The 24,707-nt window shown below is 48.2% G+C and overlaps 1 protein-coding gene and 1 pseudogene across 2 annotated transcripts; both read right to left on the bottom strand.

The window, feature by feature from the left end:
• Positions 1–1,651: 1,651 nt before the first annotated feature.
• On the bottom strand, positions 1,652–2,173 carry LOC101392238 (adenine phosphoribosyltransferase pseudogene; annotated as a pseudogene).
• Positions 2,174–8,787: 6,614 nt separating this feature from the next.
• Positions 8,788–24,544, bottom strand: CHCHD4 (coiled-coil-helix-coiled-coil-helix domain containing 4). 2 transcript variants are annotated; one of them, XM_014797186.2, is made up of 3 exons: positions 24,386–24,544; positions 13,505–13,603; positions 8,788–9,958 (listed from the first exon to the last, which is right to left on the bottom strand). In XM_014797186.2, the coding sequence occupies exons 1-3, from the start codon at positions 24,405–24,407 to the stop codon at positions 9,660–9,662; spliced, it is 420 nt and encodes a 139-aa protein (XP_014652672.1). In that variant the 5' UTR covers positions 24,408–24,544; the 3' UTR covers positions 8,788–9,659. The 2 variants fall into 2 exon arrangements, with proteins under 2 accessions (XP_014652672.1, XP_087287711.1); XM_087431585.1 differs by lacking the exon at positions 24,386–24,544 and adding an exon at positions 24,153–24,374.
• Between the last annotated feature and the right edge of the window lie 163 nt (positions 24,545–24,707).

Here is a 24,707-nt window from a genome sequence, read left to right as displayed (position 1 = left end):
CCACACCTGGGAGCTGAGCCGGTGAACCCCGGGCCGCCGAAGCGGAGCGCATGAGCTTAACTGCTATGCCACCAGGCCGGCCCCTACAGTAATCTCTTTGTCATGCTCCATTACCCATTGTCAAGCAGTCCCTAAGCAGCAGCATGGTGGCTCTCAGGGCCACAGGGATCACTTATGCAGCTGCAAGGTTGGCTTGCCACACTTCCATAGGGTCGACCAGTAAGGATGCAACAAGCCCAAGGGGATTCCGGCAAGATCAGCATGTTGTCAGGTCCCCACACACCACGTCCCGTAGGATGGCATGGAACTGGAGGGGCCGCATGACAAATGGCACAGGTGGTGGTTTGCTCTGCCACTGAGGAGCCAGCTCCAAACTACAGCCGAGTAGTTTTACAGACCTACATGCAAGCTCAAAATCTGTTTTTGGCTAATGATTTTTTTTTTGTTGAAAATTCTCCTTTAAATTGCTTTTTTACTTTTCAACAAGACTTTATAAGTAGTAAGATTATATTTGCAAATATTCTTGTGTTTTCTCCCTAACAGTCTAATTGCATGTAGAGTCTATGGAGAGCTACCACATACTATGATCCCTCTGCATTTTGAAGGGATTACTCAATTTATTTCCTGCCATCTATTTTGCTAATGAGATCCACATTTATTGTCACTTTTTATTGTTTTTTTATTGTTACTAGTCATTTTTATTGTTTTTTTATTCATTTTTATTGTTACTCATTTTTTAAAAAGTTGTCTTTCCCTAGTAGATGTTTAAGATTTGTTTTTCTTTATCCTTGATTTATCTGTAGCTCCTCTACTTGTGTGCAACCTGAGGACAAAGTCTTTCTTCCTTTATGGGCAATTCTCAGTAACTGTCTCTGGATAGTTCTCCCAATTATTTTTTCTCTACTCTCTTTTGGGTCCCTAATAGACTTACTTTGAAATTGTCTGATTTATTTTCAATATCTAATAGTTGTTCTTTAAAAAAATCTCTGTATATGACTGTGCTGCATTCTGGAAAGTACTATCTTCAAATTTATTATCTTCAATTGCGATGTTTAAACTTTTTAAACTTCCTATTACTGGGTTTACTAGAAAGGATATTATAAATGATACAAATCAACAGCCAGAGAAAGAGGTGCATAGGGTGAGGTCTGGAAGAGTCCCCAGGACAGAAGAGTCAGCCTCTGTGGAGCTGGGTTGTGACACCCTCCTGGCACATGGATGCGTGCAGCAATCCAATAGCTCCCAGCACCCCATCGTGTAGGGGATTTTATGGAGGCTCCATTATGTAGGCACAATTGGCCACTGGTGATGTGACCGGTTTAAACTTGATCTCAAGCTTTTGAGGAATTTTTCTTTCAATTATCTTTTTTTTTTTCTTAAGCAAAGCTGTTTATTCACGATCTCATTTCCCTGTAAATGGATCAGCAGCTGCCTGAGCTGGGCTCTGCCCTGGGGCCAACAGCTCCAGGCGCTGGCACTTCCAGAACCTGCAGGAAGGACCCCAGGCGGACGCCGGGGCTGGAGAGTCACCCAACTAGAGGCGGAAGAATGGGTCTAGGCTGGTGGCCAGTGCCCCCTGGCGGACAGTGGCGGTCACTGCAGCCGCCGAGGCCGGAACTCTCCTTGTTTCCAGTGGGGGTGGGGGTGGGGGTCACTCGTACTGCAGGAGGGAGAAGGGCACAGCCCGCAGCTTCTCCCTGCCCTTCAGCGAGGTCAGCTCCACGAGGCTCACGCACTCCAGCGCCTCGGCCTGCAGCTGGCCCAGCAGCTCACCGGCTGCGCACGTGGTTCCGCCAGTGGCCAGCAGATCGTCCACGATGACCACCTCCTGCCCTGGCTCCAGAGTGTCTTTCTGGATTGCCAGCTCAGCCTGGCTGTTTTGCAGTGTGTAGGAGGCGACGCGGTGGGCTCGCTTTCGGATGAGCACGCAGCCCATGCCGCGCTCCTGGGCCAGGGAGGGGCCAAAAGGGCAGCCTCAGGAGCCTAGGCCCGCGACGGAGTCGATCTTGGCGCCGTGGGTCTTTCTCAGGTGATTGGCCAGGAGGCTGATGCAGGTGCGGAAGGAGTCGGGGTCCTCCAGGCCAGGCAAGACGTCCCTGAACAGCACGCCTGGGATGGGCAAGGCCGGGAAGCCTCGGGTGCGCCGCCACCTGCTGCAGCCCGGGTGGGCCATGGCTGCGTCCTCGCGCGCAGGGGCGGGGCTTTTTACATTTCTAAATTTTCCCTTTTTTTCCATATCTAATTGTACTTGATTTATTTCTGCCTATTTTTGTTCTTTCCAGGGAGAAAATATCTTGTTTAAAAAGCAGCTTTATTGGGCCGCCCCCGTGGCTTAGCGGTTAAGTGTGCGCGCTCTGCTGCTGGCGGCCCAGGTTCCATCCCAGGCGCGCACCGAGGCACCGCTTCTCCGGCCATGCTGAGGCCACGTCCCACATACAGCAGCTAGAAGGATGTGCAGCTGTGACATATAACTATCTACTGGGGCTTTGGGGGAAAATAAAATAAATAAATAAAATCTTTGAAAAAAAAGCTTTATTGATTGATACACCATAAACTGCACATATTTAAAGCATGAAATTTGATGAGTTTTGACATATGTATACACCCATGAAATCAACACAATTAAAATAATAAACATATCATCATCTCCACAAGTTTCCTGAATCCTCTCTTCCCTCCTAATCCAACCCTAAGCCCAGGCAACCACTGATCTGCTTTCTATCAGTTGGTACTTTACAGAATTTTTATAGAAATGGAATCATATAGAATGTACTTTTTTATCTGGCTTCCTTAACTTCAGATTCATCCAGGTCATTGTGTGTATCGGTATTTCATTCCTTTTTATTGCTGAGTAGTATTCCTTTGTCTGAATACACCATGATTTGTTTATGCATTCGCCTGTTAATGGACTTTTTAGTAGTTTCCAGTTTTTGGTTATTGCAACTACTACAAACACTCATGTACAAGTTTTTACATGGACATATGCTTTTATTTCTCTTGAATAAATAGGTAGGCATAAAAAGCCCGGGTCATATGGTGAGCGTATGTTTAACTTTCTAAAAAGCTGCAAACTGTTTTTCAAAATGGTTGTACCATATTGTACTTGTACCATTTGTACTTGATTCCTGTCTCCCTGTCATTGCTTTTCTTTGTAAAGTGAGGTGAAATTCACATAACATAAAATTGTTTTAAAGTGTACCACTTAGTGGTATTTAGTGCATTCAGAACGTTGTGCAGCCACTACCTCTCTCTCTAGTTTCAAAACTTATTTATCACCCAGGAACATCCCATACCCATTAAGTAGTCACTCCCAATTCCCCCTCTCCCTTCCTCCTGGCAATCACTAACCTGCTTTCTACCTCTTGGGATTTGCCTATTTCATATAAAAGGAATCATACAATATGTGACCTTTTGTGTCTGGGCTCTTTCACTTGGCACGTTTTTGAAGTTTGTCCAATTTGTAGCATGTATCAGTACTTCATTCCTTTTTATGGCTGAATAATATTCCATTATGTGTATATGCCACAATTTGTTTATCCGTTTATGCATGGATGGACGTTTAGGTTGTTTCCACCTTTGGCTGCTGTGAAGAGTGCGGCTGTGAACACTGGTGAACATGTAACGGACTACCTGTTTTCAGTACCTAAGAGTGAAATTGTGGGTAGTATGCTAATTGTATGTTTTACTTTTTGAGGAACCTCCAAGGATTTTTCCATATCCTTAACAACACATTTTCCTTTTCTTTTTTTTTATTATAGCCATCCTAGCGGGTGTGAAGTGGTATCTTATTGTGGTTTTGATTTGTATTTCCTTAATGACCAACAATGTTGAACATGTTTTTACATTGGCCATTTGCATACCTTCTTTAGAGAAATATCTATTCAAGAACTTTGTCCATTTTTTCATTGGGCTGTCCTTTGTTTTTGAGGGAGTGTGTTGTAAGAGTTCTTCAGATATTCTGGATCTAGACCCTTATCAGATATAGGATTTGAAAATATTTTCTCCCATTATGTAGATTATCTTTTCACTTTCTCGGTAATGTCTTTTGAGGCACAACAGTTTTATTTATTTATTTGAGGAAGATCAGCCCTGCACTAACATCTGTTGCCAATCTTCCTTTCTCTTTTTTCTCCCCAGAGCCCCAGTGCACAGTTGTGTGTCATAGTGTAGAGTTGTAGCTCTTCTGTGTGGGACGCCGCCTCAGGATGGCCTGATGAGCGGTGAGCAGGTCCGCGCCCAGGGTCTGAACCAGCGAACCCCAGGCCATCAAAGTGGAACGCACGAACTTCACCGCTATACCACCGGGCCAGTCCCAAAAGTTTTTAATTTTGATGAAGTCCAATTTATTTTTTTCTCCTTTGTTGCTCATGCTTTTGATGTTAGATATAAGAATCCATTGCCAAGTTTCTTGCTTTTATGTATGTTACTGCTTCACTTATCTACTTGACTCATTTACTTTAAAGGAATTTGAGACTATGTATTTCACCTGATGATGGCCTGGTTTGGAGGTTGGCAGGCTCATCCTGAAAGGAAGTGTTTTTTTTTTAATTTATTTATTTTTATTTTTTTAATTTTTTTTAAATTTTTTGTTTATTGCAGTAACATTGGTTTATAACATTGTAAAAATTTCAGGTGTACATCATTGTACTTCTATTTCTGCATAGATTACATCATGTTCACCACCAAAATACTAATTACAACCCATCACCACACACATGTACCGAATTATCCCTTTCACCCTCCTCCCTCCCCCCTTCCCCTCTGGTAACCACCAATCCAATCTCTGTCCCTATGTGTTTGTTTATTGTTGTTATTATCTACTACTTAATGAAGGAAATCATACGGTATTTGACCTTCTCCCTCTGACTTATTTCACTTTGCATTATACCCTCAGTGTCCATCCATGTTGTCACAAATGGCTGGATTTCATCGTTTCTTATGGCTGAGTAGTATTCCGTTGTGTATATATACCACATCTTCTTTATCCATTCGTCCCTTGATGGGCACTCAGGTTGCTTCCAAGTCTTGGCTATTGTGAATAACGCTGCAATGAACACAGGGGTGCATGTACCTTTGCAAATTGGTGTTTTCAAGTTCTTTGGATAAATACCCAACAGTGGAATAGCTGGATCATATGGCAGTTCTATCCTTGATTTTTTGAGGAATCTCCATACTGTTTTCCATAGTGGCTGCACCAGTTTGCACTCCCACCAGCAGTGTATGAGAGTTCCCTCCTCTCCACATCCTCTCCAACACATGTTGTTTCCTGTCTTGTTAATTATAGCCATTCTGACCGGCGTGAGGTGATATCTCATTGCAGTTTTGATTTGCATTTCCCTGATAGTTAGTGATTTTGAACATCTTTTCATGTGTCTGTTGGCCATCTGTATATCTTCTTTGGAGAAATGTCTGTTCAGGTCTTTTGCCCATTTTTTAATTGGGTTGTTAGCTTTTTTGTTGTTGAGATGCATGAGTTCTTTATATATTTTGGAGATTAAGCCCTTATCAGATGTATGATTTGCAAATATCTTCTCCCAATTGTTAGGTTGTCTTTTCGTTTTGTTGCTGGTTTCCTTTGCTGTGCAGAAGCTTTTTAGTTTGCTGTAGTCCCATTTGTTTATTTTTTCTATTGTTTCTCTTGCCTGGTCAGACGTGGTGTTTGAGAAGATGTTGCTAAGACCGATGTCATGAAAGAAAGTGTTTTGTGGTTGTTTTTCCCTCGGCCTCTCAGTTTGGTTGCTGCCTTCACTTAGAACACTCGGGCCCCCACACTGGCATGTGGCCTTAGGTAACACCTGAGATCGCCAATACAGTAAGAAAATTAGAGATATTATAGATCTAATCCAGGAGTTAGAGAGTAGCAATTTTGTTCAGGTTTTATACCATTTGCAAAAAATATTAAACTCTGACTGAAACACTATGGAGAACAGAAGGAGTTTCCTCAAAAAATTAAAAATAGAACCACCATATGATCCAGCTATTCCACTTCTGGGTATTTATCTGGAGAAAACAAGAACATTAACTGAAAAAGATACCTGCACCCCCACGTTCACGGCAGCTTTATTTACAACAGCCAAGACGTGGAAACAGGGGCTGGCCCAGCGCCGTACTGGTTAAGTTCAGGCACTCCCCTGGAGGCCCAGGGGTCACAGGCTCAGATCTCAGGCACAGACATATGCCCCGCTCATCATGCCATGCTGAGGCGGCATCCCATATACAAAATAGAAGAAGATTGACACAGATGTCAGCTCATGGACACTTCCTGAAGCGAAAAGAGGAAGATTGGCAGCAGATGTTAGCTTGGGGCCAATCTTCCTCTCACACACACACAAAAAAGACATGGAAATAACCTAAGTTTTTACCAACAGATGACTGGATAAAGCAATTGTGGTGTGTATATATATGCATATACGTATATGTATATGCATGCATACACATATATACAATGGAATATTATTCAGCCATAAAAAGAATGAAATCTTGCCATTTGCAACAACATGGATGGACCTCCAGAGCATGATGCTAAGTGAAATACGTTAGACAGAGAAAGAAATACTGTATAACCTCACTTACATGTGGAATCTAAAAAAAATCAAGCTCATAGATACAGAGAAAAAATTGGTGGTTGCCAGAGGCAGGGGGGCAGAGGATGGGAGAAATGGGTGAAGGGGTCAAAAGGTATCAACTTCCGGTTATAAAATAAATGTCATGGGGATGCATGGCAACTGTAGTTAATAACTGTTAGTGCCGTTGAGTCGATTCTGACTCCTAGCGACCCTGTGGGCAGCAGAGTGGAACCCTGCCTGGTCTTGCTGTGCCATCTTCTCACTTTCCGGCGCTCTATCAGACAATGCCCCACTGATATTCATAGGGTTTTCATGGCCAATTTTTTCAGAAGTGGGTGGCCAGGTCCTTCTTCCTAGTCTGTCTTAGTCTGGAAGCTCTGCTGAAACCTGTCCACCGTGGGTGACCCTGCTGGTGTTGGAAATCCTGGTGGTGTAGCTTTCAGCATCACAGCAACACGCGGCTACCACAGTATGACAACCGACAGACAGGTGGTGTGGTTCCCCGAACGGGAAAGGAACCTGGGCTGCATGCGGTGAGAGTGCCGAATCTTAACCACTAGACCACCAGGACTGGCTATAGTTAATAATACTGTATTGTATATTTGAAAGTTGCTAAGAGAGTAAATCTTAAAAGTTCTCATCACAAGAAAAATTTCTGCACCTATGTGTGGTGATGAGTGTTAACTCGACTTCTTGGGCTCATTTCACAATATATACAAATACCAAATTATGTTGTACACCTGAAACTAATATAACGTTGTATGTCAATTATACCTCAATAAAAAAATGAATCAGCCAAACCGCTGATTCTAAAGCATAACCCCTCCACCCACTCCCCATTGTTTATGCAGTGGCCCTTTCTCACCACCAAGTTGTTTTTCCACTGAAAAGAGGAAAAAGATGGAATCTTTTGTCTAACCAAATGCACTTGAGCAAAGACAGTTTGAGAAGCTCTGCTGTAAGAAATACTATGGCTAGAAGAAAATAATCTACGCTGAGAATCCAGTGCCGTCGTGCAATCCCCATCCATTCTCTCTACTTCCTAGTCAACGCTGGCTTCCTGACTGGACTGGAGCTTCATGCAGGCAGGTATCAAACATGAGTCATTTTCCCATGTCCCTAGGACTTGGACCGTGGAGGTGTCCTGAATGCATCCAATGAACAGGATCCATGACATGGTCACAAATCAGTAACATTTTTGTGGCGATCAAAATTTTCACTGAAAAGATGTTAAACGTGCAAGGCTCCGTGAGGCTAAAAGGAGTCATGAGGGCCCTTCTCAGGGCTAGCAGAGCTTCCAGACTTGGCCAGCTGCAGGTTCTTGGCTCCTAACCAAGTTTTTAAAAAGTTCTGGATCTAGATACCAAGTTCTCTACGCCCCTAACACCTCAGAACCACATCCTCCCATCTGTGCTTTCAAGCTTTAATGTGCTGTGACCTCGTTCTCAAGTGTGGAAGGCACCCTCCTGGTACTCACGCCCTTGGGTCCCTCCTGTTGAGTGTGGGCTGTGACTCACTCCTAACAAATTGAATATGGTGAAATGATGAACGTCATTTGAGATTAGTTTACAAAACGGCTCTGGCTTCCATCTTGCTCTCTCGCTTGCTCTGATGGACGCCACCCGCCATGCTGTGAGATGACCTAAGGGGAGGCCCACGTGGCAAGGAACTGAGGGAGGACTCTGGCCAACTGCCAGCGAGGAACTGAGGCCCTCACTCCAACCCACAAGGAACTGACTCCCACCCCAAACCACCTGAGTGATTTTGGAGAGCCTGCCAAGCCTCAAGATGATTGCAACCCTGGCCGACACCTCGATCACAGCCTCCAGAGAGGCTGAGCCAGAGGATCCAGGTAAGCCATGCCCCGATTCCTGACCGACAGAAATCGTGAGATGATAAGTGTTTGTTGTTTCAAGCAGCTAAGTTTTAAGGTAATTTTCTACATAGCAACAGGTAACTAACACACCTGGGACAAATGAGGCATGACTACATCATAGCCTGAAAACTGTCTAGCAGTCACCTTGGGCAAGTTACTTAACCTGCAAGGGCTTTGGGTTCCTTATCTTCAAATGGGAAGGGCCTTCCCCCCTCACGGATTAACTGCCACGTCTGCGTGAAGGCATCTGCTCACAGATAAAATAGTTAGCTTGCTATGAACTCGACATAGAAAATTTTAACAGACTCCACCTGGTTTACCAGTATCTCCAAAGAGGAATTTCAATTAAATTTTTCATAATTTTTATTTCCTTACATCAAAAACACTTTTAATTAGTAAAAACAAAGGACACATTCAAAATCAGGTAAAAATCATGTTTTCCTTTAAATTGACTACTTAATTCACAGCTTTTCCTCTCTTGGCTGCTACTTTGGTAACAATCAGGTCCCCACCTCTCAAGAACACTGCATCTGGACAGGCTGAGACAGAGCCAGTGTGAACGCAGGCCCCAAACCAGGGCTTTAGGAATAAGAAGAACGGCAAACCAGCCTCTCCCTCCCCTCAGAAAGGGATTGTGAATCCGAGGATCTAAAGCTCCACTTTCCAAACCGAAAACCCGGAGCTCAATGTAAAAATGGAAACCAAATGTCTCAGAAATGAAGGACAGTACCTCCTCATACACTCAAGGTCAAGATGCTTGTTGAGAAATAAGTATCTGATCATCTGGCCTCTTCTACGAGGAATGGCCCCACTCCAGCATTCTTAAAGGAAGTTTTTGGTTTTTTTCTATTTCATTTCCCAAAGGGGTATAAAATCTACTAAAAAGGCTATAATGAATCAGAATAAATCAGCTCAATCACAGTGCTGAGAATATTCAGCACATTATTTCAAAGTGGCAAAATTCAGGGCAAAATTCAAAAGTGGCAGCTACGTTCGCTGATAGGCTTATGTGAGACACACATACACACAACTCTGTTTTTTTCAGTGTATATGTCAAGGGACCAAGACCCCTGATGATCACAATAAGTTATTTTGTACATTACAGTGCACAGAACAAAAGGGAAAGACACCTTCTTGGAGAGCGACCGAAAGGCATTGTGCAAAACGTTCCCATCACTCCGGAGACGAAGGACTGGGGCCGGGCCTCGGGGCCTTCATTAGCTGGACCCTTCCTCCTCTCTGGGCGCGGTGGCCTCAGGGCCAGCTGTTTCCTCTAAAGGTTCTGGTGGCTTCTTCTCCTCTTCCTCCTCGTCCTCCTGGGGATAGAGGTCTGGGTACTTCTGCATGCACTCCTGCATGGCCCGGAACTGGTCTATGCAGTCCGACCCCTTGACCTCCTCCGTGCTGTAGTGGAAGCAGGAGAAGGCCGACTTGAACTGTTCCCCACAGGGGCCGCTGGCCATTCCCCCAAGGCACGGGCAGTTCCAGTTAATGTCCCCGTTTGGCAGGATCAAGCCTGGAACAGGAAAATGGGCAAGGAAAATGTGAGAGAGATTCTCTAAGGTTTCAGAAAAAGCAAGACCAAGGCCAGTCCTCACAGGCCACTCAGAAGGTGCGGAACAGTATGGACTGTTCTGGCACTCGCGCGTGGACCTACTTCTTGATTTGGCTCGGGTTCAAATGCCTGGCACAAGTCCAGCATTCCTGGCTCAGGTGGAGAAAAGCCACCATCAGCATCTCTCTCCATGTGCAACACTGATCTATACTCTAAGCCGCCTCCCAGTGCTGTGGCTGTGGCTATGCTCCAAGAACTACATACTGGAAACCATTTAATCCAAAGCAGAGGGGAGCACCTGGATGGTTAGCAAGAGGCTTTCTGAAAGCCCCAACACTTTAAGGAGCTGAGGCCCTGAGCTCCTCCTTTCACTCTCTGCTCCGCTCCTGTACAAACGGTCAGGACTCCCCAGCATGCACCCTCCCCCTCAAGCCCCTCGCTCTGCGGCTGCTCTCAGCTCGGCTCAGGGTGAGGACTGGTAAAGAGGAGGTGGATCCTTCTGCACTGACCGGGAAAATGTCCAAGACATGCTGTACAAGGAAAAGGCTAGTGGCATGTCAGAGTGGTGTGGCTCTAGTCTTGTGAAAATGAAAAACCTAGAGGAATATTAACCATATTTACCAAACTGTTAAACTGTACATATGCGTTGGGAAGGGGGTGGGATTACAGATGGATTTTCATTTGCAGTATTATATAGGCCCCTTACTTTTGAATTGTACACTTTTTCTTATATTTGAAACTTTTCACATCTAAATAGTATTTCTTGGCTTTCTAAAATGTTTTCAAGATGATTGCTTCATTTTCAGCTTTGTGACAGACACAGAAATATGATTCATGTAAGTTTCTTACCTGAGTCTTCTACAGAGACTGAGAGCATTCTTGAGGAAAGACTCTAACATGCCCAGTGAAACTACACATGATTTTTCACTCCAGGGAAGTACCAGGCATGGCACTCTGAGCTAGTGTCCCAAGTCCTGGGCCTATGCTGAACCCCGCCTCTTAATTCTAGCTCAGGAAGCTTCACTGATCAACAAATCTATTGCTGCGGTCCCTCTCTGGTAAATGGGCTAACAGTGGAGACGTCCACGGGCACTGCCCCGCAGCAGGCAGTTCTCCAGTAGCACCACCAATAGCTGCAGAGCACGTTCTTGTGTATTCAGCTTTACGTGGTGAAATCACACAATCCTTTGACAACCTTCTGCAGTAGGTACTACTAACCCCAGTTTCCATATGAGATTTTGGGGGTTCAGTGGGGTCCACATCAGGACTACAGCCAGGGCCTGTAGGATCCCAGAGCCCGTGCCATTTCCCTCACCTCTCACCACCTCTCCCTACTCTGCAGGCCATCTCAGTGCTGGAAACACACAAATGCTGTCCCCTGGAGGCTCAAAACTGGTAACAAACCTACACAACCAGTTTCCAAAAGAAATAATACTAACATTTAAAAATAACAGCCCTGGTCTTTAGGAGTCCTCGTTTCCTTATTTCTCAAGGGAAGGTGAGCCAGAACGAGGGAGCCCCTCATAGAGAACGCTTACAGTGCCCATCTGCGTTTCAGGGACAGTGTAGAACCACGCAGGTGGCAGCTTCCACATGTTACCCTAAGCACAGATGCAGCATGCTGTCAAACGTAATAAAAGGCCTCGAGTTCTAGTCCCTGCTACTGACCTCCTGGCCAGTCCCCACCTCCTCCAGACCCTCAGCTTTCCCACCGGACCGGGCGGTCTTTCAGGCCCTCCTGTCTTTTTGGTCTATGAAAATTAATCCCGCCATCTTTCTCATGGCACTCTTAGCTGTTCCCAGTGCCATCTCAGCCACAGAGCTGGATGCTGGGACGCAGGCAGCTAGCATAACTGGCGGCCTCCTTAGTCTGCTCAGTAACTTTGCAATTGAGAGCTCAGAGCCTGGGTCCGAGAGTTCTGTTTTATATGCTTCTTCATATATTGAGTCACTAGAAAGGGTTGCAAAGGCAAATACCTAGAGTCCAAGCAGATTATTGTAAATCACAGAAGCAGGTAGGAGAGAAAGCAAGACGGACGATAAAGACTGGTGGGAACTGGAAGGGAATGCGCAGTCTCGAGGCAGACACATTCAGGTGTTTTTTATTTATTTATTTTTTTGCTGAGGAAGACTGGCCCTGGGCTAACATCCGTGCCCATCTTCCTCTACTTTATATGGGACGCCGTCACAGCATGGCTTGATGAGCATGGGATCTGAACCCGCAAACCCCAGGCCACCAAGGCAGAGTGTGCAAACTTAACTGCTACACCACTGGGGTGGCCCCAGACACATTCAGTATTTAAAAACACTAAGAGGCAAACAAAACAAGGCCTGATTTGTCCTGCAGGCCCCACAGAGTCTCGGCCAATTAATGAAATGTGCTCAACTGATATGGATCTAAAGATAGGCAAAGTACTGGAATTTACACGTGATTTATTTTTCTTTAGAAGAGTGCTGATTCAGGATTCCTCCCGTAGCTGTCATTCTCAGAATGCTAACACTTTGTATACCATCTGCACTTCCCACTGTTCCCAGCAGGGTGCTAGGTGTGCATCCTTAGCTTGACTCTGATCCCTAGGAGCAGTAAGGGTAACACGAGACGCACCCTACCTAAGAATACACACTTCAGTCAGCATTTGAAAGCTTCCCATCAGGAGCCCACACTCTATAGGCGGCTGCCACAAGCTCCTTCAACCACAGTTATCACCACTCAGCACCAGAAGGTTTGTCAGTTATCAGCAGCGAGGTCAGAAGGGCTTTAGACCCGTGAACTGAGGACTGCTGACAATATGTGGACTGTTTATGAATGCTGCACACACATCCATCTGCCTCACAGGCTGGCTGAGTTCCAGAGAGTCCAGCAGCCCCAGGCCTTTGAAGTGACGCCCTAGGCCCCCGTGACCGCTGACCACTAACCGAGTTGTGCGCGGCAGTTCTGACTGGGTTAGCTGAATCCCACAGCTGGGAAACCGTCCCTCTCTCTCAAGTCAGCTTTCCACGCAAGGTGCTTGCTGGAGCGCCTGCAAGGAGAGCAGCGGCTTCACCACCGCACAGAACAAGGCTGTGACTCTTCCAGGCCAGCTGGCTAACAGCGTATGCAGACCTGGCAGGATTCAGTCTGGCAACTTGACCGAGCAGGAGGATCCCTGTCACCTTAACCTACTTGTAACTGCTGGAATCTTCTGACACCCCCTAAAACTTAATCACTGAGAAGCATCCAACGAGCTTAAGTCAGTGCAAAACTTCAGAAGAAAAAGAGGCAGAAGACTTGAGTAACGACAAACTCTTAGTTTCTGGCCTGATGGCCAGGAAAGTGCATCAGAGAAAGGGCTGGAAGCACTTACGCCTCTGAGGGAGACGAACTTGCTGTCCTGAGAGACGGGCCATGGCTGAGATGGAGACCTGAAAACCCAGCCGTGGCCAGGTCAAATGGGAAAGGAATTTTGAACACTGAACATTTCCCCCAGTACATGTCTGCGGGTCCCTGGGAGGCCCCACACCACTCACCATGCTCCTCGTACGGATCATTGGGGTCATCAGCCACCAGCTCCGCATTACTTGGAGTTTCATGGTCTTCTTTGGTCACAAATATGATTCGATCCTTTCCTGGTGATTGGAGAACAGAGGAGGAAATGTTTCACTGAAGAGCCCTAATCCCAAAGCAGCCATACAAACCAAGTTTAAAGACTGTCCCATGCGAAACCCTGAGGTGAGATGACCATCAAATTGCCATCCCTGGGCTGCGTCACATGACGGTCTAGCAGCCACTTCTACTAAGTGCCGGCGGCTGGAACAAACCTCCACCAAGGTCGTAGGTGAGGAGGAGGAAGACACTTGCCCACCCCGCCTGCCACATGTACCCCCGGGGAAGGAGATGAAATGCCCCAGTCCGAGCAAATGCAGCTGCAGCCGGTCCTCAAACCTGCTGACAGTCCAGCGGTACAGCAACTCCTTTCTTCTTCCCATCAAGAAAGGAGCAGTCCTTTCCAGAACTCCCATGGCGCCAACCGCCCACATTATTTCCCATCAACCCGTGAAGACCTCATCTACTTGCCGCGTCTCCCTCCTCCCCAGGCCCCCCGGGGATCTGCAAACAGCCAGCCTTCAGATAACCCCCGCGGAATGAAGATGACTGACCAGGCCAGCGATGCTCGACGCTCGGAGTGCCTGCTGCTGAGCACCCCCGGCCCACTCCACCAGCTGCTCTCGCCTGCTGGTTGAGGGAAGAGAGTGGGAGGGACAGAAAAAAGGCATAAAGAAAAAGAAGACCTGGTTCCAGCCCCCTAGGGGTTTACCCACAGGGTTCAGAATGCATAAAAAGTCTGAGAAAGACTGAGAACTTTGACAAGAGAAGTGCAGTGACGTGGGTGTATGGCCAGCAGCCCACTCAGCTGATGTAGCCACTAAGTCCAAGATGCCCTGTGGGAAAATATCCCCATCCCCTGCCTCTGAAAGGCTGAGGACACAAGTCCGAGAGTGCCCTCGGTCAAGACTCCCTCCAGGCTTCCTGGGCCCTAATCACGGCAAGAAGGGATCATGACGGGGGAGAACACTGTGGCAGATCCCCCCAGTCCACAAGGCCTGAGGGGCTATTTCCCAACAAGCGGAACGACTGTGGGGAGGAGGGACTGTTTCACAGAATTGCTGATGTTATTAACTCCTGTGACAATCTGCAGTTTGTTATTTTTCCGAACAATCACCAAACCCCAAAACAACAGGCTGGCAGTCAGGTCAGGACTGAGGCCCTACAAGGACCAGCATCAGGAAGCCAGCTCTTAAAGTGAACAGCGCCTTGGTCAGGCCAGAGTCCCCAGCCCCATGTGCCTGGTTGGCAGAGGGTCCCGAGCCTCCAGGGAAGCAGACTGGGGAAAGCCAAATGCATTTTGCATAAGGAGCTTCTCCTCAGGGGCGGCTGAGTGAGCAGAAGAGGGAATCAGTATTGACTGAACCAGGGTGGGTGCACTCCATGGCTTGTTTTGGCTAACCTGACAATGACCCTATCACGTTTTATCACCCTCAGCCCCCATTTTATACAGCAGCAAACCAAGGCCCAGAGTGGTTACTCAAAAATCAATCAGCTGGAAATGGCAAGGCAGGCACCTCACCTATCCAACTCCCTCCTGACCTCTCTCCTACACCCTGTAGCTGTCAACACTTGACCTCACCCTCCTAAAGCCTGTAGCCATCAGGTAACCACTCAGCAGGCATCTGTCTGATATTCCTGCTGTGGGTCCTCAGTTTCTCCTGTAGTCCCTGGAGGGCAGATGGGCTGGCCCCTCTCTGGGCCCTGCGTGTCAGCTAGCTCCTGCCATCCCGTCACCACCCCGAGAGGAGGCAGCAGGAGCCCCATTTTACAGTGGTAAGCCTGAGGCTCTGGGAAGTGACTTGCCTGGGCTCACACAGGGCTGGAATCTGAACCCAGCTCTGTGTCTCCGCAGGCCACACAGTGGAGATCCTTTGCACACACCCACACTGCCCCTCCCCCAACATACACACATACACACACACACACACACACACACACACACACACACACACGAATAAAAATGACAGCTGACACTGAGTATTTGGCATGACTCAGCTGCTGTCCTGAGAGCTCTGTGTGCTTTGGGCAGGAATAAATGTTTTGTACAATAAATACTGACCCAATCCCTGCCCAAGAAGCTTAGAATCAGTGAATGTTTGCTGAGTGAATGAGCAGGAGCTTTCTTCCAAGCTACTGGGCACCCACCTGGTGAAGGGCAAGGACAAATTCAACAGCCCTACTGACCACCCATTCTGACCCAGGAGACCTGGGATAATGGGACTCTCATCCAGAAGGGGATGGGAGGTGCCTGGCACTTAAGAAGACGTCTCTAGGCACTGTCCAAACGCGCCCTTGGACAGGGCCTTAGTCGGTGGCCTGGAGAGAGTTAGCCACGGTGGTGGCAGAGGCTGGACCTACAGAAATGTGGCTCTCTGAGAGCTGCTGGCATTTTCTCCGATTATTTCATCCTTTTTTGTTTTCCCTTTGTATTTAGGAAAGTTTAGTCACAGGCATGCTAAGAGAAACCAAAGAAAAAGGTTTGGGTCCACACTGGGTTGGAACACTTAAGGAAGAGGCTGGGGAAAGCACAGGGGTGACATCAAAAACCAGAGTGACACCTCCAGAGAGGGCAGTTCAGGGGACAGAGGGAAGGCCCTTGGTACCTCACCTCCTTACACCTGCACAGGGCCTCCCACAGTCACATGGCTGACCCTCGGCAGGTGGGGGGACCGGACCTCCAGCCCTCCTGAGGTTTCTACTCCAGACCTGGTCTCTGCCTCCACACCTCCCATGTTATCTCAGAGAAGACTGCTTTTCCCACTGGCCTGGGACAGGATTTGGGCCAGGCAGCCAGGGCATGACCTTGGTAATTCTAGCCAGCTTTCAAACACTCGAAAGCCACCTGCAAAAATGCTGAAAGCTAAGGAGAAGAAGCTGCAGCCAGCTTCTCAGCTCAGCTCTGACAGTCTGTTTACCAGGATTGCGGCTCAGCCCAGAGGCAAGGCGTCCAAGCCCAGCCGGAGACCCATGGGGTCTGTGAGGCACAGAGGCCAGGCCTCGACCAACAAAAGTTGAATCAAGCTCTCTGACATGTTGGCACAGCTCCCGGGCTTCACAGGTTAACCGTGATACAGCCAGGTCTGGGAATCACAGGCCTAGCACAATCCCACCGAGGATGTTCCAGGGCCCTTCCACAGGGCTGAATTCTCTCATGCCGCCTGCCGGGACATCCCCTCTACAGAACAGTTACAGTGGATCAACAGACGTGATATTGTGATTTATAATAAATATATATTTCATCTTTGACCCCGTTCCTGGCACAGAGCTCCTAAAAACCCGTGAAATGTCCCAAGTGATGAGAATAATTAAGATCTCTTGTTATGTTAATGAGGTGACTTTTAAAAGGCACTTAAGGATGGGGCTGGTTGCCAGGAGAACCAACCCTGTGACTAGAGGGTGGAAACTTTCAGCCCCACCTCTTAATTTATGGGGAGGGTGAGGGGCTGGAGGCTGAATCAATCACCAATGGCCAATGAGTTACTCAATCATGCCTACATCATGAAGCCTCCATAGAAACCCAAAGGGACAGGGTTCGGAGAGTTTCCAGGTTGGCGAACATGTGCAGATTTGAGGAGAGCGGCACGCTCGGAGAGGGCACGGAGGCTCCGAGCCCCTTCCCCACACCTTGGCCTATGCATCTCTTCCATCTGGCTGTTCCTGAGTTACATCCTTTTATAATGAACTGGTGATCTAGTAAGTAAACTGTCTGAGTTCTGTGAGCCACTCTAGCAAGTTAATCGAACCCAAGGAGGGGGAGGTGGGAACCTCCGAGCTAGAGCTGTTGGTCAGAAGCACAAGTGATAACTGGATTTAGGATTGACAATCGGTGTCTGAAGTGGTGGTGGTGGAGGTAGAGGCAGTCTTGTAGGACTGAGTCCTTAATCTGTGGAATCTAATACCATCTCCAGGGAGATGGCGTCAGAATTGAGTGGAATTGTAGGATACGCAGCGGTGCTGGAGAACTGCTTGGTGGAGGGGGAAACCCCACACACTGGTACTGTAATTGTTACTGGCAGAACATAACAACTGCATCTTTTACACTCTTGGGCTCCGTGCAATGTGTTTTACACCTGTCGGCTCATTTAATCCACCGTGAGGTGGGTATTTATCTCCTTTTCATAGAGACACAGGAAAGGGAGGCCCAGAGGAGATGAGAAACGGCCCGGAAGTCACAGAGTAAGTGAAGGCAGAGCAGGAACATGAACTCTGGTCTGAACGATCCCCAGTGTGCCACCTTATACACAATCATGAGCGCCATAATGACATTTTGGTCAGTGTGGGACCAGACATACGACAGTGGTTCCATAAAATTAGTACCATAGAGCCTAGGTGTGCAGGCTATACCATCTAGGTTTGTGTAAGTACACTTTACAATGTTTGCACAACGCTGACGTTGCCTAACAACGCATTTCTCAGAATGTATCCCTGTGCTGTCCACCGTATACCTGTCCCAGCAGGCCTTCGATTCCTAGAACGTTTAAAAGTGAATACAAGGGGCCGGCCCCGTGGCTTAGCAGTTGAGTGCACGCACTCCGCTAGTGGCGGACCGGGTTCGGATCCCGGGCGCTCACCGATGCACCACTTGTTGGGCCATGCAGAGGCCACGTCCCACATACAGCAACTAGAAGGATGTGCAACGATGACATACAACTGTCTACTGGGGCTTTGGGGAGAGAAAGGGAAAAAAAGGAGGAGGATTGGCAATAGATGTTAGTTCAGGGCCAGTCCTCCTCAGAAAAAAGAGGAGGATTGGCATGGATGTTAGCTCAGGGCTGATCTTCCTCACAAAAAAAAAAAAAAAAAACACGAATACAAGGACAAAGCTCATTTACTCCTAACAGACCTGTGAAAGAAAGAACTAGTCCTAAGAATGCCAACTAGTGGGGTAATCAGCTACCCTAGAAGGTCTCATTCAACTTCTCAGGAATTTCTCTAGAGAAATAAAATACAAAAATTCTTACTTTCACTTCCAATAAGCAAAACAAGTTGCTATAAGCATATTCAGGAGGATGTGGATAACCACCTCAACCTTTTACCCTCCTACAGTTCCAAATCAAAAGACTTTATGATCACAGCTGATGGGAGAAAAGGACTGAGGTGGACCTAACACAGAAACAGGTGAGGGCCAAGTCACTTCCCAATCACCACAGCACGTGGCGAGCACAGGCTCCTCAGTCAGACCGACCCTGGGTGACCCGGGCCATCAAATGACGGCAGCACAGGCATGGCTAACCTGAACGGACCCACACCAGGACAGAAGCGTGGTCTCCATCCAAGGGCAATTAAAATTATTTCTCAGGCAAACACCATCTACCAGACTGAATTAATGTTGTGAAGCTGAACACTGTTAGAATTCAATCCATTCATTTGTTTGGTTTTAGAGTTGCTTAAGACTACAGGCAAATGTTTATACTAAAACTTTTAAGTGCAGGTTTTTTAGACAGTTACATAATAATAATAAAAGAAACGTTTTAAAATCAGTACAAGAATTTTTGTCCTTTGGAATTCACGAATTTCTCAAATTCAAGAAGCAGCAATTCCCCAATGCTGGACTCACTATAGAAGACTCAAGCTTTTAAAAAGGCCTGGGGTGGGCCCCATGGCTTAGCGGTTAAGTGCGCGCGCTCCGCTGCTGGCAGCCCGGGTTCGGATCCCGGGCTCGCACCGAGGCACCGCTTCTCCGGCCATGCTGAGGCCGCGTCCCACATACAGCAACTAGAAGGATGTGCAACTGTGACACAGCTATCTACTGGGGCCTTGCGGGGGGGGGAAGGAGGAGGATTGGTAATAGATGTTAGCTCAGAGCTGGTCTTCCTCAGCAAAAAGAGGAGGATTAGCATGGATGTTAGCTCAGGGCTGATCTTCCTCACACACACACACACACACACACAAAAAGACATTAAAAAGGCCTGGAACTCGGCCTCAGAAACCTTCACTCACTAGCTGAGTGTGGCTCCTGACAACCTCACAGACAACTTAACCTGCTCTCCCGCTCGCCACTGTCCCTCTCGGAGGGCCACGCACACCCATCTCCTTGGGGCTCCCCAGGGGGTCAGCTCACAGCCTTGATCTCCCCACGCTCTCGCTCCCATGACCAGTTCCCTCATGCTTATCAAAGTGCAGCCCCTAGGTGGGTTGAACTGTACAGTCCTCCATCCCTGACAGCTGACTCCCAGGCTGGGTTCCTCAAATCCTCAACTAGGCCAAGGCCACACATCTGGTAAGTCTACCAAGACGGAACTAGCACCTGTCTGAATGCTGTTAACATGAGTGAACCCTTCCAGCGTCACAGAAATGTGCTCACTAGAGCACAACCCCTGGGGTCCTTAACTGAGGTTTGGTTCCCTCACTGGCACTTTAGTTCCATAATTACACAAGCAAAAATAGCTTAATCTGGACCAACTTTCAGATTACAAGTCCCTTGAGAGTAAAGTCCTGGATCTTGCTGCTCCTTGCCTCTTCCACACTTTTAAAATTAAGCTGAAGTTTACTGACACCTTTAGTTGACCGTGGTGGCTTAACCTAAGTCTTAGAGGCTTCACGGACAGAAATGATGTATAGGAGGGAATGATCCCACGGAACTCTGATCATTCTGAGCCTGTGAGGGTGGCATTTTTCCCATTCTGCATGGATGTCTTGGTCCACTCAGACTGCTATAGCAAAATACCAACCGGGTACCTTATAAACCACTGAAACTTACTGCTCACAGTCCTGGGGACTGGAAGTTCAAGATCAAGCACGGTCACCTTCTGGTGAGGGCCATCTTCCTGGTTCACAGCAGGCGCCTTCTCACTATGTCCTCACAGGGTGGAAGGGGCTAGAGATCTCTCTGGAGCCTCTTTTACAGGGCACTAATCCCAACCATGAGGGCTCCACCCTCACGACCTAAGCAACTCCCAAAGGCCCCATGGGGGTTAGGATTTCAACATATGAATTTAGCGGGGATACATTCACACCACAGCACTGGGGAAAGAAGGTTCCTTGAGTGATCTGACCATGGTTTCTGGGCAGGCACATATCTTTGCGTCCCCAATCCTGGTACCCAGATGGTGCTCATGTTTGTTGCATGGGCACAGTAAGGGCTCAAAACCAGCTGTGGAAAGAACAAAAGCACAGGCATGAGCCTGAGATTTAAGCCCAGCTTTGGGAGGTCTGGCTCACAGTGGCATCAATATTCCAGAGTCTTAGGACTGGGGTTCAAATCTGAGCATAAGCACATAACGGCCATGATCTCAGGCACTGTCTTGGGGCCTCAGAAAACAGGCCTCCCCAACCAGCTCAGCCTACCTATCTCCTGTGGTTAGGGCAAGAGTCAAGATACTTGGTTAACAAAGGAGGTGAAATGAGTTTCTGCTCTTACCTGAAATCCTGCTCAAAAGACAGTAATTTTTTAAATGGCATCAAATGATAAGGATAAAATGGCCAGGAAGAGAGACAATCAGAGGCGAGACATGTCAATAAAATTTTGGAAGTAGGAAAGCTGGTAGAGGAGTGCTCTCTGACTTGACAAATGGAGAAAGCTGAACCCAAAGTCACAAGGAGGGGAAGTCAACTAATCCCCACCCCAGGACCCCAGTAAGGGTCGGGAATCGGAGGCCCCAGTGGTCACTCTGAAAACAGGACTTCAGGGTGGGGCTGAGAACAGGACTAATTGAACAGTTGGATACCAAGATACCCCAATTCCATAGTTATACAGCCATTCTTGACCCCTATCTTTCTCTCACACTCCATCATCAAATCCAGTTGGCTCTACCATCAAACACATCCAGAAAGATCTGCATCCCTCACCTCCATGAGCCCGTCTCCCACCATTGGCCCCTCCATTCCAGCACCTCCCTGCTTTTACTTTGACATGCTGAGCACACACCTACCTCTAGGCCTCCGCACAGGCTGCTCTCTCTCCAGATGCTCTCCTCAGATATCCTCAGAGCCACCCTCTCCCTAACTTCACACCTCCTGATGCCACCTTCCCTGACCACTCCTCATCTCTCACCCTCTTTTTCTCCAAAGTGCTTTTCCTCACCTAACATATTATATACCTGTTTACCACCCGTCTCCCCCACTGTAATGTCAGCTCCTCAGGGGCATGGATTTGTCTATTCCATTCACTGCAGTATCCCAGAGCCTAGAACAGTGCCCAGAGCATAGTGGGTAAACAATATTTGTTGAAAAACTAAATGGAGACACCGAACTCTGGATTAGGACATGAAAACCCCAGCCCCAGCAGAGGGCAGGAAGACAGAACGGTTATCACCATTAAGGAGGTGAGAGAAAACCCTTGGATGGGTGGTCTCATTTCCCCCAGAAAGGGGACCACAAACATGCACAAGATCTTTACATATCAGACTCTCAGCATGTCCAACTCAGAAGGAGCGCCCACCTCTCCCAGCATGCCACAAGGGCAGACTGTGTCACCTGTGCTCACATGCTCAGTGGCTGGAGCATCACAGGAGCTCAATCAATGTTTGTTGACTGAACAGGGGAGGGCAGGCTCAGCATTAGAAGAAACTCAAGAAAGAAACAGTGTGGTGCTGAGACAGAAAAGCGTGGGTGGTCCAAAGCCAGGGAGAGAGGCTGAACCCACGTTGTGGAACACCGTGAATGCCAAGCTAAGGCCTGTGTGCTGAAGGCTGCGTGGTGGGGGGACCCCTGAAGTAAATTTGCACAGGCAAGTGATTCACTCACAACAGAGGGCAGACATGCATATGGGTTCATTCAATAAAGATCTGAGCGCCCATTTGTACACCAGGCTCTGTGCTAGGTGCTGGGGATGTGGCCCATCTAATGCTCTCAGCTTAGTCCAAGAAGACAGACGGGAAATAAGATGACAAAAATGAACAAGGTAATTTCAGAGAGTTTAGGATGTGAAAGACACAAAGGGTCAGGGAAGACCTCTCTGAGGAGGTGACATTTGAGCCGAATCTTGAAGGCTGAGGAGCCAGCCATGGAAGAGATGGAGGAAGGAGGTACCAGGCAAAGGGAACAGCCAAGAGGCCAATGTGGCTGAGCAGTGGTGAGGTGGAAAGAGATGAGGCTCAAGCTAGATTGGGCGGGAGCTAGATCACATGAGCCCTTAAATGGCAAATAGTTTGGGATCATTTTTTTTAAGTCCCATGGGAAGCATAAAAAAATAAGTGGGTAGAAACAAGTTGAAGCTTGAGGGGACACTAGTATGGATAAGATAAAAACTAGAGAAGGCCTGAAAGTGAGTGCTTTCAATTCTCATCGCCAAACTAAGAGAGAGATCTTTCAACCAGGAAAAGATAAGGATCCATGCTTTGGTAGCAGATGGAAACTGCCTCTCCTTCCCAGATAACCTGTGACGTCTAGAAATCTTCAAGGGCAAGAGGGGCCTTATTTACCTACACAGCCTCATTATATCCAACAGGCTCAAAATTATTTACTAAATGAAGAAGTAAATTAGAGACTCAGAAAAAGGAAATTAAAAACAAGAGACCTACTGTCTAACAAAGTGGTGAGGGCAGAGGACTTCTGTTCATGGCACAAGGAAGTATTAGTCAACAGAAATAGTACTCAGTACGGACATCAGTGAGTACTACGGCTTTATGACCCAGGGAAGAGGAGGGATTCTAGAAGCAGGGTAGGGTACTGGAGAAAAGGCTTAGCATTTTAGACTGAGCTGTTCCCCTAACTGGATGTATGGGTAGGTCATCTCCTTCTCTGGGCTTCAGATTCCCTGAATTAAACTGAGGGGCGGGACTATTCACCACAGAATTTCTAGATGAGTTCCAACTCTCTCTGTAGCTTTATATTCTCAGGTGTCCACCATCCCCATCACCTGGCACAGGGAAGGTGCTTCACGAGTATCTGCTGAATGGATGAAGACCAACTTCTCATTTTACAGGATTGGAAACTGGGGCTTGGAGGGTTAGGTGGTAGCTCAGGGATAAAGAGCCAAGTAATGACAGTGTGTGCCGGAGGCCCTGGGACCTCCGACCTGGACACTTCTGAGCTCTCGGGTAAAGGTAACAACAGGGAAGCAGAGGGATGGTAGGCGGAGCCCAAGTTTGTTGGGTCACGGGGTGGGGGTGGGGGGTTCCCAGCAGAGGGCTCCCTGCAATCCAGCCGGCACCAGATAGGACAGTGCAGCTCTGGAATCGGACTGCCAGGGCTCTGACCCCAGCTCCACGCCTTACCCGCCGCATGGCTTTAGCCAAGTCACCTCTGTGTCTTAGTTTACTCTTTAGTAAAAGGCGGATAACAACAGAGCCTGACTTACAAAGGTCGCTGTGAGACCAATGAGATAAGCCTTATAAAGCTCCTTGAACAGTGCCTGATATGTAGTTGGGGCTCAATACGTGTTCCCGTTGGCGACACCTCTACCACTCCAGCACAGCACCTAACCCGTGCGGCAACTTTTGGGGACAGTTAAAAGGCGCACGCAAATGGAACACGTGGTGCGTGGTGAGAGGGACAGTAACAATTAATAACAATACATTTCCAGTTACGAGCCAGAGGAAACGTGCTCAGCACTTCCCTTACCCCCTCCGGCCTAGTTTATGAGCTCTCCACGTGCGGGTCCCTCTGCGCTCCGAGTTCGAGCCTCACCGTGACCTTGGACCTGCCTCGTTCCTCCCAGAGTCTCGGTTTTCGCATCTGCAAAATGGGGGTGGCGACCCCCGTCGCCCAGCCCGCTCCAAAGGTCAGGAGGAGGGTACCCCGAGCCGCGGCCCAGGTCGCCATCGCCGGCAGTGGGGTCGCTGGGCGCCGGGGCCTGCCTAGACCGCGTGTCCCCTGCAGGCCCTCGTAGGCCGGTCTCCATGGCAGCCCGCCCTCCCTACCTTCCTGCCGGCAGTAGGCCATGGCTGCAGCCCAGCGCTCAGATCTCGCAGCGATAGCGGCGGCGGCGGCTTCACGCCGTGACCTCTCCTCAGGCGGGACGGGCGGCTCCGAGGCCCGCGGGGACCCGCCCCCTCCGGGCCTGCCCGCCGCGCGCCTGCTTCCGCGCCCTCCCAGCCCCAGCCTGACCCGCCTCAGCCAGGAACTACATTTCCCAGCAGGCCGCGCGCCGCTCAGCAACTCTCTAGGGAGTAGGAACTACATTTCCCAGAAAGTCTTGCAGTGCGCAGGCGCATCAATGATGGACAGTGCATGTTGCAACGT

The sequence above is a fragment of the Ceratotherium simum genome, chromosome 5, assembly GCF_057802395.1.
Source record: "Ceratotherium simum simum isolate JZ-2026a chromosome 5, ASM5780239v1, whole genome shotgun sequence".
Lineage (NCBI taxonomy): Eukaryota > Metazoa > Chordata > Mammalia > Perissodactyla > Rhinocerotidae > Ceratotherium > Ceratotherium simum.
The sequence above is the reverse complement of the archived record's forward strand: the minus strand, read 5'-3'. Positions and strand labels throughout refer to the sequence as shown.

Excerpts from the sequence above, each read along its gene's own strand:
- CHCHD4 (XM_087431585.1), bottom strand. The coding sequence starts at position 24,366 with ATGGAGACCGGCCTACGAGGGCCTGCAGGGGACACGCGGTCTAGGCAG. Across the intron at positions 13,604-24,152 it reads GAGGCAGGTCCAAGGTCACG|GAAAGGATCGAATCATATTT; the intron begins GTGAGGCTCGAA and ends TCCAATCACCAG. Across the intron at positions 9,959-13,504 it reads TGATCCGTACGAGGAGCATG|GCTTGATCCTGCCAAACGGG; the intron begins GTGAGTGGTGTG and ends TTCCTGTTCCAG.